General features: G+C 41.6%; 1 protein-coding gene and 1 long non-coding RNA gene across 6 annotated transcripts; both read right to left on the reverse strand.

Moving 5' to 3' along the window:
- Nucleotides 1-11,745: 11,745 nt before the first annotated feature.
- Nucleotides 11,746-15,184, reverse strand: LOC127326203 (uncharacterized). Of its 4 annotated transcripts, XR_011749110.1 has the most exons (7): nt 15,120-15,184; nt 14,738-14,826; nt 14,438-14,649; nt 14,116-14,289; nt 13,324-13,903; nt 12,744-12,852; nt 11,746-12,163 (listed from the first exon to the last, which is right to left on the reverse strand). It is a non-coding gene; the product is annotated as an uncharacterized lncRNA (long non-coding RNA). The 4 variants fall into 4 exon arrangements; XR_011749112.1 differs by lacking the exon at nt 15,120-15,184 and having other exon boundaries at nt 14,116-14,331; nt 14,738-15,090; XR_011749111.1 differs by lacking the exon at nt 15,120-15,184 and having other exon boundaries at nt 14,438-14,659; nt 14,738-15,083.
- A 703-nt stretch (nt 15,185-15,887) lies between these two features.
- On the reverse strand, nt 15,888-18,106 carry LOC127326202 (uncharacterized). Of its 2 annotated transcripts, none has more exons than XM_051353068.2 (5): nt 17,747-18,106; nt 17,282-17,368; nt 17,053-17,153; nt 16,409-16,586; nt 15,888-16,322 (listed from the first exon to the last, which is right to left on the reverse strand). In XM_051353068.2, the coding sequence occupies exons 1-5, from the start codon at nt 17,861-17,863 to the stop codon at nt 16,086-16,088; spliced, it is 720 nt and encodes a 239-aa protein (XP_051209028.1). In that variant the 5' UTR covers nt 17,864-18,106; the 3' UTR covers nt 15,888-16,085. The 2 variants fall into 2 exon arrangements, with proteins under 2 accessions (XP_051209028.1, XP_071679708.1); XM_071823607.1 differs by lacking the exon at nt 17,747-18,106 and adding an exon at nt 17,433-17,545.
- Between the last annotated feature and the right edge of the window lie 1,128 nt (nt 18,107-19,234).

Raw genomic sequence — 19,234 nt, forward strand, 5'->3', positions numbered from 1 at the left:
GCTGTAAACCAAAGGTAAGTGTAAAAGACCAAATTACATTAGAGAGATGAACTACAAAATAATGAAGCCATACCTGCTGCATTATCTCAGTGCTTTTCCGACAACCCTCCCACCAACTTTGTTTGGACCTATTTCTTGAAGATCCCAATCATTCAAAAGTCCACCTATCATTTGACCTTCAACCCTGCACCAAAGTTAGCAAATATATCAGCAACATATATGTCGTTCAGAAAACAAAAGGAAGCATAAAAATCATTGTTTTTTTAAGCATCTAAATTCCAGTATTGTGTATTTTTTATAACATGGGGGCACTACTTAAACTGTAGCACTTATTATGATACCTCCTGTAGTATAAACATTAGATGCAGAAGGCATATAGCTTCAGAGGATAATTAGTAATGTGAAATATCACATGAAGAAGCAGAGCAACCTTTAGCATCCTCAAGTTTCATAATAAACTTTTGGTGCTCTTCAACATTTGACTTGCCTCAGCTTCCTTAAGATAGTAACTCAAATCAGAAAATATTGCTAAACTTGAAGAACAACACATATCAATGAGTCCCATTGCTATCCATAATTAATGAAATCTATAGATACAAAGAATAAACCACATGGGGTCCTAGTATAGTCGGTCGCATCCCTAAATGTCCCCTTTTGCTTAGGATAATTAGTAACCATCAGTGTCAGAGGCCATGGACAAAGCAGCTGACCAAACTTAAAAGTAAAGAACCATTTGCAGAGTAACAATCTATAAGGTCACAAGAGGGAAAAGAAAACATAAGGAACTCATGAAGGAAGATGGAGGAGGAAGGAGATGTGGTGTGCTCCAATTCAGAGACCATCGCCGTCGTCTCATACAAGAGGAAGAGGAGGAGCACGGTGAGGGACGGAAAAGCCTCCATGTGTGCTTGCATCACTCATGGTGAGCATCTTACAGAAGAACTGCATTTGTGGCCTCGGCTTCGTGCAAATCTGACAGTCGGAATGCTTCTTTTGCATACTGATAAACATCAGATCAAAAGAAACACAATGATTAGGGCATTGGTACATATAAACAGAAAAGTTCAGAGAACGCCACAAATTTTAGATGAGTCATCTGTGCATACACCTCCTCAGTGTCTAGGTCTGCTTGAATAATAAAGAGAAAATATCTTTCAGGACCTGTGATTGCGAGTGAGCCATGTCAAACAATAAGGGGGACGAGCTGTAGATCACTTACAAAATCAGACTATGTAGAAGGCAACAATTTTGAGGGCATTCTTTTGCATAGAAACTGCAAAACCTGAATAAAATACATACTATGTCCATGAAATTTCTTTTGTATTTGAAGAAAAAATACCACAACTAATTAGTCACCCGCCTGAAGAAGCATGTGCCGAAAATAAATAGCACCAGAAACACTTGTTAGTTCTTACAATTAAAAGCCCCGTTGCAAACTTCAAGTTTAACACTATGTATTAGCTACCCTGCATTGAGACCAAAGAAAATGATAAGTTCGATCTGTTCTGACCGGAGTTACTGCAAGAACAGCTAAAATTAGTCAAACCCAATATATCCTCGTATTGCAAATTCGTAATGTAACTAAATTCATGATATAAACTCTTGCAAAAAAAATCGAAATGGAAAAAAAAACTCTTGCAAATGAAAGTATAGAGCAATACCATGCCGCAACAAGGCATGTAAGCTCTCTAAGATCTGTAAGCTCTCTAAGAGCTGAATCGTTGGGGGGAAATGCATTGCAATTAGGCAACCAGAAAACTGAACGCATGTAAAACGTACAAGAATACACAGTAAAACATACACAAACAATGATCATATGTAAAGAAAAGGCAAGAGAGAATCAGTAAGTGAGAGAAAGGCATAACTTACCTTGAATATATTTTTTTAGATTGGACAGTGCGTATAGATGTAGATACAAGATTCAGGCCTAAGGATGCCAATCATCATATCCCGCAATTGATCTCCAGTAATCTTGTAGAGTTGTTCCTATCAGTGAGCACAAATGAAAGGTAAATCCCCAATTTTGCACCACTAATTTTGCATCAACCACGAAACAACAATCTAGAAAAAGAAATCGCATAGAGAACATGACCATGTGAAGCTCCCATTTGAAGAATTAAACCATCAGCTGCAAAATTGTACATCCTTAGACCCTTATTCCTGTAGGCATATCATCAAGCATTCCAGTATATCTTCAAACACACAAGAACGGTAAGAAAATAACAGAAGAAAGCGGAAAAAGTATACCTTCAAATCAATGGTGTAATTTGAACGAGGTGTGGTGTGTTTCAATTCAGACATCATTGCCATGGTAGTCTCATATAAGAGGCGGAGGAGCACCACCCAACTATTTTTTTCCTGCACCGCGGCCCTACCGCCAATCTCTCCGCTACAGCACTGGAGCATGCTGCGGTCCCATGTCCACCACCTCTTCCCCCTCATCTTGAAGTACCTTGCTTGCACCAGCCACACGAAATTAAGCCATGAATCTATTATTCAATAGAAAGATGAAATAAATAACAAATAGACAACCAAAATATAGGTGGGGAATTAGATCGAGCTTACCACTCTCACAAAATCTGTCTATACCAGTGCAGCAACAGCCAGAACTGGTCCACATCCCTGCCGCCGCCGGAGAAAATCACTGGGGACTCCACTCGCCCCACCCTCCAAACGTACTCAAGAAACTGGTGCATGAACTATTCTAATTTCTGACCTCAAGATGAACAAACAAAACAAGAGCAGAAGATTACCCATGTCTTGGTCAGATGCAAAACGCAAGAGGCAGAGAAGGACGGCTCGGTGAAGTCACGGTTGGATGACAACAGCGGTTGGTGGTGAGGATCTGGTAGGCCAATCTTCAGGTTGATCTGGTAGGCCAATCTTCAGGTTGTCTTCTGATTTTCTTCGGTGGTGAGGATCTGCTAGGCCAATCTTCAGGATGATCTTGGAGGCCTCAAGAAAGAGGATGATGGAGAGGGGCTCGGCCGCGGACTCCACGCCGAGCAGCTCGGGGGAGGCCCCGAAGTACCCTGCAGCTTCCAAACCTCGCCGTCGTCTCTAGCACCGGCAGCCCATGAAGTGCACCAGCGGCAGCATGGAGGGCTTCCTCCCTGGCTCCTCGCTTGCCTCCTCGACGGAGAAGAGCACGACGGGACGGCCCCACGGTACGCGGCCGCCGGTCGGAGGCACGGGTCCCCTCCTACTTGCGCCGGCGGCGCGCTGCTCCTGCTGGACGGCGGCTGTCCAGGGAGGCAGAGTGGCGCTGGGGCTGGGGGTTAGAGATGGGGCTTGGGAGAAGGAGAAGGGTGGGCAGCCAGGAGGCCTCCTCTGCTCGCCGGAGACGCGCTGGCTGACGGTCAGGACGAGGGAAGGGGAGGAGAAGCGACGGGGGCGGCGGCTGCAGGATTGGCTGGTGGCTGCACGCGGATTGTGTAGAGATGCTAGGGTTTCCTCACTGGATCCTTCTTTTATACTGGATTAGCTACTGAGAGGAATGCCCAAAACGAACGGACGAGATGCACCGATGAAAAGATCCGACGATCCACAAGTTGAAATCGTTGTGAGGCTCCCTATGGGGGGCATCGTTTATACCTTTAGATGTGGACTCGAGCTCCTTGCAGTTCTACACATGTCTTCGATTTGTAATCTAAAGGTATATATGATGCCCCCCATAGAGGGCCTCACAGCGATTTAAGTCTCGTAGCCGTTGGATCTTGTTTGGTGGTAGATCTCGTCCGTCCATTTTTTCACACTGGAGTAGTCCAGGACGAGGCCCTCGCGCGCGAACGCGTTTTTTATCCATGGGTCATGTGAAGCCCGCCCGGCCCGGCATCGTCGGGGAGAGAGCACGCAACCCTCCTCCTCCTCTCCCTCGCGCACCTGCCTCCCGCCGCCACTCCTCCCAATCGCCTTCCTCCTCCTCCCCGCGAGCGGCCGGTCGGGTTGATGCCTCCCTGCTCGTCGGCGCATGGCGAAGGAGCCAGGCCGCCAGACCCCAAGCCCCTGCCTCGATCGATTTCCCGGCCGCCGCTGCCTCCATCGATTTCCCGGCCGCCGCCGCCTCCATCGATTTCCCGGCCGCCGCCGCCTCTGGCCATTTCCCCTTGCCTGCTCTCTCCCCGAGCAGGGTGGAGCTGCAGCCATCCCCGTTCTGTTCCACCCCAACCGAGACGGGAAGAGGACGTCGAGAAGGATGAACACGGGCTGCTGCCTCCGCACTGCACGGGAGTGCTGGCTCCAGGTTACAGGCACTCCTCCTTCATATTCTTCCTACTCTAGGTTCATCTCTCCCTCTCTCATGTTGACAAGAGCCATGTAGTATTTTTCTCTAAGTTGGTAGGATTTGCAGCAAAGTTCATTGACTATTCTGTGTAAGTGGTGTTCTTACCATGTTTAAGACATTGCAGGTTTTCAAGGAAGGGATTGTTAGTTGATGGATACTACGCTATCAGATGAGAGACATATAGGAAAGCAGCACAAAGTCTGAATTCGAAAAGGAGGTTTGCTATGACTATCTTCAGTGAACCAGTACACCTCCTTCCTAAAAACTATGCTGCATCTTGGCCTATATTCTTCTCCATTGCAAATCCAATTGATTTTCTGTCTTACCAATTCAAATGAAAGGTTGTAAATGGGATGGCACCGACAATCTCGACTCCTCCATCATATCCATGAGCGCCTGCGCCAATGCTCCACTATTAGTCTGCGGCCACATCTCTGTATTTGTGCCGACAGTCGGTGCCATCCTGGGTTGTATCACGTAAATGCCCTCACCTTCTACAATATGTGAACTTATGTATCCTGCATTCCTGCTACAAATCCATACATTGTATTGTTGACATTATTTCCCGTTGCAAACCAGAGCAATTTTTTTGTTCCATGCTCATGTTTCGTGCATACATATTGCTATGCAGTTTGCAAATATATTATCCTGCCACAAGAGGATGTTAAGTTCACGGCTGTCGTCCTGGCCTCTACGTTCCAATAGATCATTTCCAGGTTTCCTTAATCTCCTTTGTCTCCAATCTGTTTTTGAATCTCTTTTGCTTCCAAAATTTGTCACGCTGCAACATTCCGTCTATTAACTTTTCTGAATTTATTTCATTTTGTTTCAAAGCGGCATAGTACAGTATGCATGTAGCAGTTTCATGATTCTACTTTTGAAAAAATCTCATTAAGCAAAGAGTTGCTAGAAGGAATGTTAAGTCACTGCAATCTTTTTCAGAACCAGTAGCATATATCTGAATAATGGATCAGGTGTAACCAAGGCTCATCTTCGAGAATTTGCCTTATCTTGGTTGAAGCAACCTTGTGTTTTGTAGGCCGTATTCTCGGCATATTATTGTAGAAATAACAGTTGATCCTCCCTGAGCACAAACTTTGCCTAATTATTTTACTTTGAGTTATTGTTAAAAGCATAAGATAATATGCTTTCTTTAATTCACAGTCATTTTTATCATGTTGCGGGTGCTGCAATTCCAAATGGTTTGCTCACTAGCTGAAATTAATGGATATACAGGTTGGCATGCCTTACTCCCTTCCATATGACCACTGGCCCGTCATCTTGGGGAATGTATGGTTTCGAAACATTGGTGAGCTAGACCAAAAAGCAAGTGTTGCTCTTGGTATGATCTGTATGTGAGGAAAATTCCCTGGGCCAGACCAAAAACTAAGTGTTGTTTCACCACAACTTTCATCTTTCGTTTTCTCCATCATGTTGCTTGCATACCTCTCTTTTCAGAAACGAACCAGCCCCATCATTTTGACGAAGTGTATCTATTTGTTTCAAACTAGGCAAGATGCATAAGCTAAATGTAACGGTTTCAGGGGTGGCACAGTCGCACAAAATATTGTTGCAGGTCTAGCAGTGGTGTAAAAATGTACTCCCTCCGATCCATAATATCCACTGGGTGAATTATCCAACTACAGTTTTTATGGTCTAAAGTTTTTAAGATACTGAATGCATTTAAATTTCTACTGGTCGAGTTGTCAAAGGTTGAATGTTTTTAATGTTTTGCTCCCATGGCAGGATATGAATAGAGAATATCCTCGCTAACCAGTTGTACAGAACTCCAGGGACGTGTTTGAAAGGGATGGTGTGTACTGAATAAGAGTTTAGCACACTAAGGTGTACTTATCAGTTTGGTAAGGAACTTCATGAATAATGTATGCTCTCTATACAGGCTCCGCTGATGTTACTTTTATATAAATTTGATGCTTACTGTATATGTCTCTGAATATTCTGTACTGAAAGTTGTGGTGTGGGTACCTCCAAAGGATTTCATATTGTGTTTTGAATTTTTAATGTTTTGGTTCAGCAGGGATAACAAACAAATATGATTGGGTGTTTAATAATTTAACTTAAAACAGTTGTTTTTCTCGATTGCTTCTTCATCTTGAGACACTGAAACATGAGGTTTGCACTCTCTAATTTGTCATTATTCTGTTCCAGTGTCTTGATTCTGATCTCATGTATGAGCTACCTAAAATTTTATTTGGTTGATATCAGGCTATGCAGGTTATAAAATCAGGTGTATGTTATTTTTCAAACATGAACAATTTGTTAGAGAAGTTAATAGTAGTTTAGACTTTCCTGCCAAAAATCTATTCTAACAGAATGCATATGCCTATGATTTCGTTTTATTTGTTTGCAAAAGTATTTACCCTTTAGCTCCTCATGAATTTTGGGATGAGTAAATTGTCTGCCTTAGTCTACAGGCTGGTCACAAGTCAAAATGTATTTGTCCAGAATTACTCTACAGTGGGGTATACAAAACAAATGTTAATGCGTATTGTTCTTCTGAAGAATTACTATACAGTGGGGTGGTTTTTTTATTTTTCTATTTGTTGCAACTTGCTATATGGAAAGTTTGTTAAAAATAAAAGAGTATAAATGAAAGGCAGTTCTGCTATTGCTATATGAAAAGTTTGTTATAACTGATCTGCTTTAGTGCTATATGAAGTGTTTGGTTATTCACAAAACAGGGACATAATGGATACTTTCCCATAGTGTGCTTGGTATTTCAATCCACCCAGGACTGTTGTATATGTCATGAGCCTGTAAATAGCCTCACAAGGTCTACTTTTCTTATGGTGCTTATAAAATAAAAAAGTAGTATGTTATATAGCATAGGAAAACTGAAATTTCTCTGAGAGATAACATCCAACTATTTTTTCTTTGCAATTGATATTGAATTTGAAATCTACACGTTTACATGTATGCCCACATGGCCTTTTGTAGTCTTGCCACTGGTGCATGTTATCCTCATAGATGGTTTGCCTTTCAAGCCGACTTCAGATACAAGAAGATGGCAGCTTATCTGGAGTTAGCAGGTCACAGTTGTGTTTAATGTATAGGCCCTGCTTTTTTTTTTTCTTGCTTCCATTTTTCAACTAATAGTTGTCATACTTATGCGGTAATATTAAGTGAATCACTATTTATGTTTTTAACATGATTGGTAGCTCTGGACACTGATGTGTATTGTTCGCCTTGTTTTATTGAGATCAAAACTGTCTGCTCATTCCATCGTTGTAGATTTGTGTTCTTTGTACATGTCCTAAAACTGCAGTATACTTTTGTTAAAATGGTTGTCTTAGTTTCTCTATGAAGCATTAACTAGTGAGGTATTAGTATGAAATTGTATCTGTCCCAAAACTACAGTAGAATCTGTATTCCTGTGAGATTTTACTCAAATATTTGTTTGCTTTGCAGTTCTTCATATGAAGCATGAACTCGAATAGAACAGATGCTTCACATTGTCTGCAAGCTCGCGGGGTTCATCTCTTCCTGCTTCATCTATGATTGTTACATTGCATCCCCTGCTCCTTATTTGCTCGTTTGTTGATTCAATTATCCCCTGAACCTTTTCTGTCAATATTGAGGTTGGATGTAATGGTGGCATAGATGTGCCTTCGGCTTCTTGCGCTGTTGCGCACAAGTTGGCCATATATCTATATAACTAAGAAGTTCATCCCCACTGTCCTATTTATGTCAACATGCAGTCTATCCACGTCAGCGGTTTGCCATATCAGCAAGTACTACAATTTCTATTTAACTTTTTATGTTGATAATCACTGAATCTCAGGAGACAATTAGTTGCATTGCAAGAAATTTTCTCGACCCAGCTGCCACGTGGCCGAATATCTCCTTCTCACTTACTTTACATTTGTTCTCCTTGATGCACACATTCAACCCTTTTACTACTACAGCTACCGCTCGACCTCAATGTCTCTTCGTTTTATCCTTCCACGCCATTAGGATCAGAACTTCTTGGACCATATCATCTTCAGCTCTTCCACCTCTACTTCTCATCTACTAAATAACTAGGTGTGAGACCCTATATTGTTAATGTTGTTTGTATCATGCAGATCAAAAGTCCATACTATGATGAGCTCACTGCATCAACTGGTTCATAGTTTGGTATATTGGAATTTATGGAATACACAAGTTTTATCTAAGCCGTGTTAATCTCATGGATTATAAAGCCGTGTTAATCTCTGTCATGGTCAGTTGCCTCCCGAAGCTTCTTCCACAGATGATTCACCATTTTTGTTTGCAGCCTGGTGGAGGTACGTCTCTGAGCATCCGTCCTATCCTAGCTTTCTAATTGTTAACATGTTTATATCTCGTGTGCAAGTTAAGAGCACCGGATGTAGTTTGTAACCATATAAATTTGCAGCACATAGACAGTTTTGCTGGTTCGGGTTCGAATAAAAACTTGACTGGCTTTTGAAAAATCATGCATGTGCATATCAGTGATCTGCATCCAAAGTCTGTAAAGCATATTGGAGCATAATTTATTTTGAAGCAGTTATCTTGATCTTATAGTGTATGTTCAGGTTTTCACCACACCATTGGTTTTCCGTTTTTTTATCTTTCGCTTTTTATGGAAAGAAATAAAGAGAAGAAATAATTATTGTCATTCGTCGCTTTTAGCTTGGATTTAAATTTGGATTACACCACCAATGCAATGACAACCAGATACGGTGTGCCTCTTTGATAAGCTGTCACTTCCTGGTATGTCACAGGTATCGTAGATAAGCAATCACTATTTCCGCCTAACCACCATCTTTTTTGTGGTATGCAGATTCTTTTTTATATACCTACAAGTTGTTTGATGAGAATTTAACTATGACGCAAGGGGATATTCTTCTATTTAATGTTTATGCCCCGTTGTGTACTCATTTCTTTTTAATCAGCTCAAGTAAACGATGAGAAATTGAGTAGTCTGTCTGACTGCATCTTGGGCAATCAATGCAGAGACAGAGAGTGACGACCTGGGGTAAGATGTTCTTGATCTTATAGTGTATGTTCAGGTTTTCACCACACCATTGGTTTTCCGTTTTTTAATCTTTCGCTTTTTATGGAAATATAGAAAGAGAAATAATTATTGTCATTCGTCGCTTTTAGCTTGTATATAAATTTGGATTACACCACCAATGCAATGACAACCAGATACGGTGTGCCTCTTTGATAAGCTGTCACTTCCTGGTATGTCACAGCTATCGTAGATAAGCAATCACTATTTCCGCCTAACCGCTTCATCTTCTTTGTGGTATGCAGATTCTTTTTTATATACCTACAAGTTTTTTTTGATGAGAATTTAACTATGACGCAAGGGGATATTCTTCTATTTAATGTTTATGCCCCGTTGTGTACTCATTTCTTTTTAATCAGCTCAAGTAAACGATGAGAAATTGAGTAGTCTGTCTGACTGCATCTTGGGCAATCAATGCAGAGACAGAGGGTGATGACCTGAGGTAAGATGCTATAATCCCCAACGCTTCTCCTCTATTGCCCCCTTCATTTTTTAATACATAATTTTGTAATATTTTGGTTCAGAAAATTGATTGATTGTATTCTGTATAGAAGTTGCTGTAAATTATCAATCCAATACTAATTAGCTACTCCTGTAAAATTGCATTGCTCATCTAAGCACAAATAGTTCATAACCTTCTATTTGTTAGGGATGTGTTTAATAGTCGGATAAGATGTCTACCACACAATGTATATACAACAAACAATTCATGCTACATGGGAAGTCTAATTATCCTTCCTTGATATTTGTTTTCTTTTGGTAATTTGTAGTGTAAGGGTCGGAAAGATGTCTGGTATGCATATGCATACGTCCTAGGCCGGCTAAGGAAGTTCATCAATTGTTTTTTTCTCGGTATTTTCTGCAATATAACTTCGTTTCTTTATACTACATACAGATCAGATCTTCGTTTCTTTATACTAGAAATTTCCCGAGTTATAGGATGCAAGAATGAGAAGTAACAAATCAGGAAGCGCAAGTGGGACTAAGGTAGGAAAAGAGAGAATTACCAAATGAAAACCGGGAGACAGAAAGAGGATTGTCCTCACCAGCGGACCGGAGGGTGGCTTGCAAGTTGCAGGGGCGGAGGCAGTTCGAGCTGTGAACCCGTGCGGCTGAGCTGCACAACGCGGGCAGACGGGACAAGACCGTCGTCACCCTGTGCCACCTGCGACTGGTCAGTCCCACGGGGCACACCACCAAACAGCCAGTCGCTGTCATAGACAAGAGACAAGTGGCCTGGAACAGACCACGTGGTAGTGTTTTTCTTTTTGTTTTATTTCCGCTAGGGGGCGGCCGTCCAGCTTTGTCCCGAGAAGCTCTGCAGTAGGTTGTACCATCACCATATTTTGTAGAGAGCTATTGTTTGTGTATATGATTATTTCCTCAAACAAAATATTCTCCTCATTACATTATCTAAATTTAAGTCACTTTAAATTAAGATATATTCAAAGAGAAGACCTTAAAAAATTAAGCTTGTGTTCTTCGCCATTTGTTTTGTTTAGCTTCAGTTTTGCCATTTGTTATCTTTTACTTTGCAGGCATGTCTTCTTTTGGTGACGCAACTAGGTAAGTAGCTATTAGGTCTACACTAGATGACCCGTTGCGCTATCGCGCAAATAGCAGAATCAACTCGGAATTTAAAACATAAGTTTTAACCTATCTTACTATTAAGAATAGACAAAGTTAAGTATGTACAAAATCACCGGTAGATACATAGGCATTACTCTATGACAATGTCAAAGAGCTTGATTTTCCTTCCAAATCAATTCATTCCAACAAAAAAAATATTACCAACTGTAGCAACTTATGCATCATTTGGAAGATCTGCTCCTAACAACATAATCTACGATGAGAAAAAAAATGTCAAATAAGTTTTTAGTTTTAGTGCCTTACATTACTAACGCGGACTTTTGGCTCTCGCGGTGCTACACACCCACCCCAAAAATTGTAGTAATTTAAAAAAGCGAAAAAAAATGAATCTTCGTGGAAACCAAGGATGATCAAGTTAATACTCGTAAAAAAATGTTTTGAAAAGAAATGATTCCTATGATATTCAGGGCAAAAAAAAATTATGACGAATATAAAGTGAATAGTACCTAGTCATGGGCCATTTCGAGTTTGTTTTGCCCCGGATACAATGAAAGTAATTCCCTAGGGAAATATTTTTATACAAATACAATACCTGATCATCTTTGATTTCAAAAAAGTTTGATTTTTTAACTTTTTTATTTTATTTTTCCAAGTATGGGGGTGTGTAGCACCCGAGAGCCACAATGCATTTCTCCTAACATTCCTCGCTATTGACCTTCCTTCTAACACAAAAAAATCTCTGGTGGAATAACACGACTATTGATGCAATATCAGACCTAACTGATCAGTAGATGTACAATCCGGAAGGAACAAGAGAAACAAAACAATTGCTGAATGTACTAAGTAGATGGTTTCGTAATTGAATGGAGCAGGTTTAATTCCACAAAATGACTGATTCACAAACTATGGTAGGCAGAAACATAAATGGCATGTTTCAGCTTACCAATGTGGAAATAATATCACTATATCAATATTCTGAAAAAAGAAAAGCAATAACAATCAACAAAGCTGAATTCAAAGACAAAGGGGCACAACCGCACAACTGAGCAGCATACATGATCAGGTGATATCACCAACAAAATCCAGAAGTCAACACAGAGACCAAGTCAAGGTGCTTGAGTTTTAGATGATTTTTAACAAACTCAGGAGCATGCAAAACTTTTGAACACCCCATGGCTCCACACCCATACTTCTATCCACGATTCTCATCCATAATTTTCTTCACATAGGGTTCTATAATTTCTGCATCAGTTCTGCACATAAAAGAGAAGAGATTTACAAACCTATGGCTTAATTTTAGATCGCTCAACTGTTACTATGAGAGATTTAAAGACTGCTAATTTACAAACATGGGGTGCAGCTCTAGTGTGTTAAAAAAGGGATTCTCTTTCAGTATGTTAAAAAATTACTGCTAACACAAGTTGCATTTTATGAAGAATTACTGAAGACAATTCTATCTATTCCTTTAAGAAACATTAAATATACACTGCTATAGAACTATTAGCGCTAGATAGTGCTTGATCAGAAGATTCAGACAAAAAAAAGTCAAAGATCGCCCGGATAGAAGATGATATTCTCATACACAATCAGAGAGAGCAGAAGACTATGCATATGCTAGGGTATAATAAGTCATCTTAGCATAATTAATCTTGTTTCAAACCACAAGTAAAACTACAGGTTAAAAGAGAAATGAATTCTTAATGGATATGCCTTGTGGCTTTAAAACTTTATGCAAACGAGCGCATCAAGTGGCTTTTAAAATGCACAGCACATGATCATGTGATGAATTAAAATGTGTAGTGTAAGCAGTAAGTTGAGGCAGTATTGGCGTACATTTATCTTCCCATGTCACCGAAAATAATGGAGTAGTAGTATCTACAAGGAGGTGCTGTGAAGATTTAGGCTTGCGCCATATAACTTTTCCATTATATAGTAGTAGTATCTACAGGGGAAAAATTGCGTTGTCAGAACAATAGTGATGGCAACTGAGATAACTATTTGGAAGACAAAATTTGTTCCATACACACCGAAAGGGAAATGGGCTAAAATACCGCCTCATCAATTCAGAGCTCTTTATACGTGCAACATCAATTCCCTTGTATACTCTTTGAAATGAACAATGCATTTAGCAGTACAAAGGAATTTAATCACTGGAAAGGTTAATTAAATCGACATCCTTGCCTTTTGTTAATGTGCAGGTTGCATACACAGATCAGATTGCTAGTATATGGGTGCAACATCAATTCCCTTGTATACTCTTTGAAATGAACAATGCATTTAGCAGTACAAAGGAATTTAATCACTGGAAAGGTTAATTAAATCGACATCGTTGCCTTTTGTTAATGTGCAGGTTGCATACACAGATCAGATTGGTAGTATATGGGCAACAAAAGGATATGAGACTGGGTTGTACCTTGTTTAACTGAAGATGTCTGCGATTTTTCTCGGCAGCAGCAGCAAGCAGGAGCGGTGGCTGGCGGCTTCAGCTCGGGAAAGACGCGTCTTTTGCTCCGGCAGCAGCAGCTCCCCGTCGCCAGATAAACACTGTAGTATAGGCCCATAGGATAAACTGATCCTAAGGTAGACTCCAATCCTACGATAAGCATTTGTTCACTTAGAATCTCCTGTGCAATTCATAAAGTTTACATACACAAAATAAGCATGGCCAAATGCTTCTGATTCTGACAATGCAAAGAACAGCTAACCTGCACATCTACTCAGTTTCTAAAAAAACAATTATAACAGGGAGTGCAGATACAAACAAGCAGCGATGCAACCGGTGCATGTAAGCAAGAATAAGAAGGGTCTACTACAACAGCGGTCACATTCTGCTCTCGGGAAAAACCAAAATACCACACATAAACCTAGATATGAGCACTCCACGAGTATATACCTTAGTCACTCCAGAGGAATAGCCAAGCACCAAAATCCTAATCATAAAAACCCGTCACCATTGACAGCTCAGCCAACTCTACACCACCTTGCTTGTCAAACTGGAGAACACAATAGAAGACAGGGTCTCAATAGTCAGTAAGATTATGGAGTCATGATTATTGCGGTTGATTGGTAAGAACAAATTTCAAAAGAAGCTAGGTTTCCCACGATGCAAATCTTGCCACTGAATTAACAGAACAGGCCACGAAAAAAACTAATGGATCAAAATTATGCGGTGCTTAATCTCAAAAGGAAGATGGGAAAAACATACGTGAAATCCTCATTGTCAACACCTAGTATTAGATCACCAGCATGAATCGGCATGATCACCATCGCTGCTCAAATGCACCCTCGGGAATGCGCCGGCGTCCACGCCGACATTCAGTTGAGGAGCGCAGACAACAAGGATGACGAGATGTCTGAACCAAGCATGTGGTGGGAAAACCTACAAGCAGTGAAGCCACCTCATCTTAGCCATGATCACATCCTGAGATACAAGAGAAAGAACACAACCACAAACTAACATCTCAAATCGAGATGAATCCTTCTAAAAATCAAGAAATAGGAGAGAAGGGGCGGTGTTGATTGCCTACCTTGCCCCTGTGAGACCACCAAGCCCTGCCATGAGTTGGAAGAAGAAGCTCAGCTCAGAAGGGGTGAGGAGGGAGATGTGCTCATCTTCGTGAGGGACAGAGCCGGGCCAACATAGCCCCTCCCTGATCCTCCAACTCCGTCACTGCACCGCTTCTCTAGCTCCCTCCTCCCTGCTCAACCTCCAGAACCACCTATCTCTCCCGTACAGAAACTGATATAGTCTAGACATCAATCAGTCTAAACACATGAAAATTAAAGTTGGAAGGGATGGGAAATGGCAGCCTATGTGAACTAATTACCTGGCTGATATATTTTTGATGTTGATATATTCTAGGCTGCAACATAAATTTAAGAAGTTGATATGCTCCAGTATACTGTACTTGATAATCTGCAGAGTCCAACATTACCATTTGTCTTAATATGCAGCAGAAGGGAAGAAAAACGCATGAAAATAGCAGAAGGTATTTCAAGGACATGGGACACACACTACTTAGAGGACAACTAAGAAAATGATATCGACCAGCATGTAGTACAGAAACCAAGTATTCTCTTGATATAGATCAGACAAATATAGAAAGAAGCAGACAATAGATGCAGCGGAGCCACGTAGTCAAGAGAGAATAATGGTATCTTTGCCATCTTTACTCGCATTAAAAAGGAAGATAAAGATGGGAATCCTACTCGATCCAAATATCAAGAATACTTTCAGCTGAGCAAGTATATTGGACAACCAGCTAAGAGCATCAACAAATCAAGCAATTCACTGACAGAAAAGAGGGAGCGGTGTAGTACAACTCCAACATAAAGACGCCAATGGAAAAATTGGGGAGCCCAGTTCTTGCTGTGAACATCACTAAAAAAATGGCTCTGGAAAAAGGAGCATGTTTCTTTTCCAACCAACTTTGGTAGGACAACAAATTAATTGAAAATTATTAGGTATCACAACCTTTCTACTAAATCAACAAAACAGCCGTGCATGTACCTAGCAGGGTAAAATTCCCTTTTTCCCGCGGATCAATATAACAAAGGCAGCAAGAAGCAGATGCATGAAGTCAATGTTACTCGCCGGCATGAAAATGAATAAGCACTAACTAATAAGGCGACCGAACGAGCGAGCATGTCTGCCTCTCACCGCTGGGTCCTGCACGTAGGAGGTCCCACGCGTCATGGACTCTTTCACAGCCAAACGAGTGAGAAAAGTTTTTACCGCATCGGACGGTTCTAGTGAAAAGCGGGAGGAGCAATTTACTGTGTGGCACCGATCGGACGACCAACGAGCGTTTGCCCCTTTGGATGGCCTGCTTGGCCGGGTAGGCTAGCGCCCTTTATATGAAGAAACAAGGGACAGCCAGTAGTCTCCCACCATGTGATGCATTCACTTCACAATAGCCATTGTATTGTGCAAATAAAATGCATATCACATACAAAATGCCATGCACCAGTCATCTAGCACCTTCGGTCACACAATTTAATAGAACTTTGCAGTCCAAGCCTCTAAAATGATATTGCTATTTTCTAAAATACAGGGCAATCCTCCCAAGACACGATAAAACGTGAATATAATTAATACCTGGAAAGCGGAATTATAGGCGTCACTGCCATTTACACAGAAAAAGATAAACTGCACTCGCAATTTTTTAGTCCTTGCTATTTCCATGATATGTGGGGGGCTGATGCACGCAAGACTGCTGCATAATCCCATGGTAATTCATCAAAAAACAGGTAGCTCCCAACAACCAAAACAACATCTTCTTCTCTGATCCCGTGCTGCTTCCTTAAAGTTTCTTGAGAATGTGATGTGCCATATCCTTTAGCAGCCCAGATATCAACCGGGGAACCAGAAATGACCAAGAAATTCCCAGTATCAAGGGGAGAGTATAACAACTGAAATCAGATAGGTAAAATCAGGTATAAGCTATGTCCATATTTAATTTAATTATTTCAGAATATAAAGTTGAGACGGCACATACAGGGAGGTGGTTATCTGGAAACACAACATAAGTGCATGCATTAAAATGAGCTCGCCAATCTTCAATATGATTTGGAATGGACAGATGCAACTCTGGATAATTTCTAAGGTGTTGTCCAAGAGCATCATCATGAATAAGCCAAACCACTGGTAGAAATTGAAAAGGTTCCTGCATAAGACTGAATACAACATAAACGCAGTTGAAGAGCAAACAGATGGTGTGACAATGGGGAGAGAAAATCGATAGTAGTAAAACAAAACAATAACTCATTTAATGACATTAACTTTATTTAAATAGCTATATTAGAGAGCAACTTTCAGTGCAACTGGAATGCTTCTAGTACAACCAAAATTATTTTATTCTGGGAAGATTTGTCTTTGTCACTGACCTGCACTGCAACTTTTATCATGTGCTAACATGAAATCATGTACAAACTTTCACACAACTATTAAGTGCAACTCAATAATTAATCAGAACTCAGCAGCTAGATAATGATGATACTTAAAAGGTCCTATCATTTGCTTACAAGCACAGCATTGTATCTACAAAATCAGGCGTAGAAAGTAAAAGCACAAACGTTAGTATATAAAGACATAAAAATATGAATAATGGAAAATGCTCCATGCTAAGTATTTGGTACTCACTTTAACCAATCGACAGACTTCAACTTGTCAATTCTCACGATATTTACACGACAAATAGTTCTCCAAATGTCATGAGCTTTCCCATAAGAGAATGCTAAAACCTGCTCCATAGCAACTCAGTCAATGAGAAACATCATGAAGTGTTCTTAACATATGGTAGATTGACCGCCAACAATAACTGGACTTCACCAAACAAGCAATCTGTGCACAACATTGCGAAGCAACTCACCTCGACCTGGTAACCCAGCCCGACAAGACTTTTCGCTAAAGTAGCGAGCAAGAGGGACTCTGCATCTATGTTCATAGTTCCCACAACCTGAAACAATATAAGGGCCAAAGTCAACTCCGTGGCATGCAGCTGCAACATAAACAATCCATACATGTTGAGGTTTGGCCAATAAAAAAACAGCTACGCAAGCAAACACGAGGTGCATCTATCTAGGTAAGCATGTCTGTTCCTCTGTCCAACAGTATCTGATCGGTACAGGAATAATGATAGATAACGGGCAGTGATACCAGCGACTGAAACGATCGGCAGGCATTTCACTTGGGGTAAGTCCAAGGCGAGGTCCGGTAGATGGATTACAAAATGGGCATTTCCTCACTGGAACCGAAACTTAGGAGCTAAATGCAGTGAAGCTGCTAATAAGTTTTGTTTAAGGAGCAGGGGAAGCGAGGGAACAGGAGCACTCACGAGCGCCAGTCTGACGGGCTGGAGGCTGGGCCACCACCGGCGCGCGGATCTCGCGGCCTCGAGCCGGCTCTGGCCGTCGTACGCGCGCAGCACCATGCGCGAGGCGGAGAACCGCATCGCCCCTCCCCCGGCGGCGGGTGGCGCCAGGGCGTCCTCCCCATCCGCCGTCGCGTCGCCGTCGCCGATGGGGAGCAGCTGCTAGACGACGAGCAGGGAGGCGGTGAAGAGCGCGACGAGGAGGGCGAAGAAGAGGTGGCTCGGCCGGCACGACAGCCCGGGCCGGCGACGCGGGTTGGGGGAGGAGGAGAGGCGGCGGCTCGGCGGCGCCATTGGGGAGGAGGAGAAGAGACGAGGATTGGGGGAGGAAATGAGGGCCGGGGATTGGGTAGCGTGGTGGAGGCGATCTAGGGTTTCACCATGGAGAGGAGAACGAAGGCGACCGAATGAGCGGGCGTGCGTCCCTCTCACCGTCGGGCCCTGCCATAGCCGGTCCCACGCGTCATGGACTCTTTTAGAAGCTGAACGAGTGAGAAAAGTTTCACTAAATCGGACGGCTGAGGTAGAAAGTGGGATCTGAAATTTACTGTACAGAGCAAAACGTGCGGTGCAGATCGATTTGCCCCTTTCAGACCCCCTGGTTGGGAGGGTAGTCTAGGGACATTTATAGGAGAAATTTCCTGTTGGTCGTGCCATGTACTTTACGATTGGTCTCTACATATGCAGTAGATACCCATGTGCATTGATTTATACTTCCTTTTGTAATGACTAAGTTATGTGTCTTCTACACTTACCGTTTACTCACAATAGATTTTTATACATGGTTAAAATAGTAATTTTGAATATGTTTACCAGTGTGAAGTTGGGGAATGCATGCTTTCACGCCCCCCCCCCCCCCCCTGAAATAAACGTTTCATATTATTTTTATAATTTTGTGTACTTTATCCTAGGTTTATCCGATTGACTTTGCTTGGTACAACTTTACAAACATATTATCATTTTCCCACCTAATTTTGGCACGAGTTTTGCCAGATCGTGTGCCAAAACGCACCCCTACTGCCCATGTGGATGCATATTTTTGTGTTCCTTCCTGTTTGTTGTTGCTCTTAGCAGATTCAACAACTGTTAGCTTCTATAATACATTTTTCTCCTTCTATAATACATTTCCCCCCTAATTTTCTGGCTGTATGTAAATGTATGTTTCTCTATTTGTAATTTATTATTGTGGTTTTGTTTTATAAAATCTAAGAAGATTTAGTATCATTTTACGACCTGCGCACGAGTTTTATGGGATCGTGCGCCAAGGCGCACATCTAAATCTAGTATGTAGTATGGCCTCATACTTTGTCTTTTATGCGTGGAGGTACTAGACTTGGTTCTTGGTTTATTATTATGTGATACCAAGACACTAGTAGAAAACGGACCTTCCGTCGAGGCCTTTTGTTCCGGCTCAGTCCGGAGCCGAGACAAATGGGCAGGCCACGTCTCGCC

This window comes from Lolium perenne, chromosome 7 (assembly GCF_019359855.2).
Source record: "Lolium perenne isolate Kyuss_39 chromosome 7, Kyuss_2.0, whole genome shotgun sequence".
In the NCBI taxonomy this organism is placed as follows: domain Eukaryota; kingdom Viridiplantae; phylum Streptophyta; class Magnoliopsida; order Poales; family Poaceae; genus Lolium; species Lolium perenne.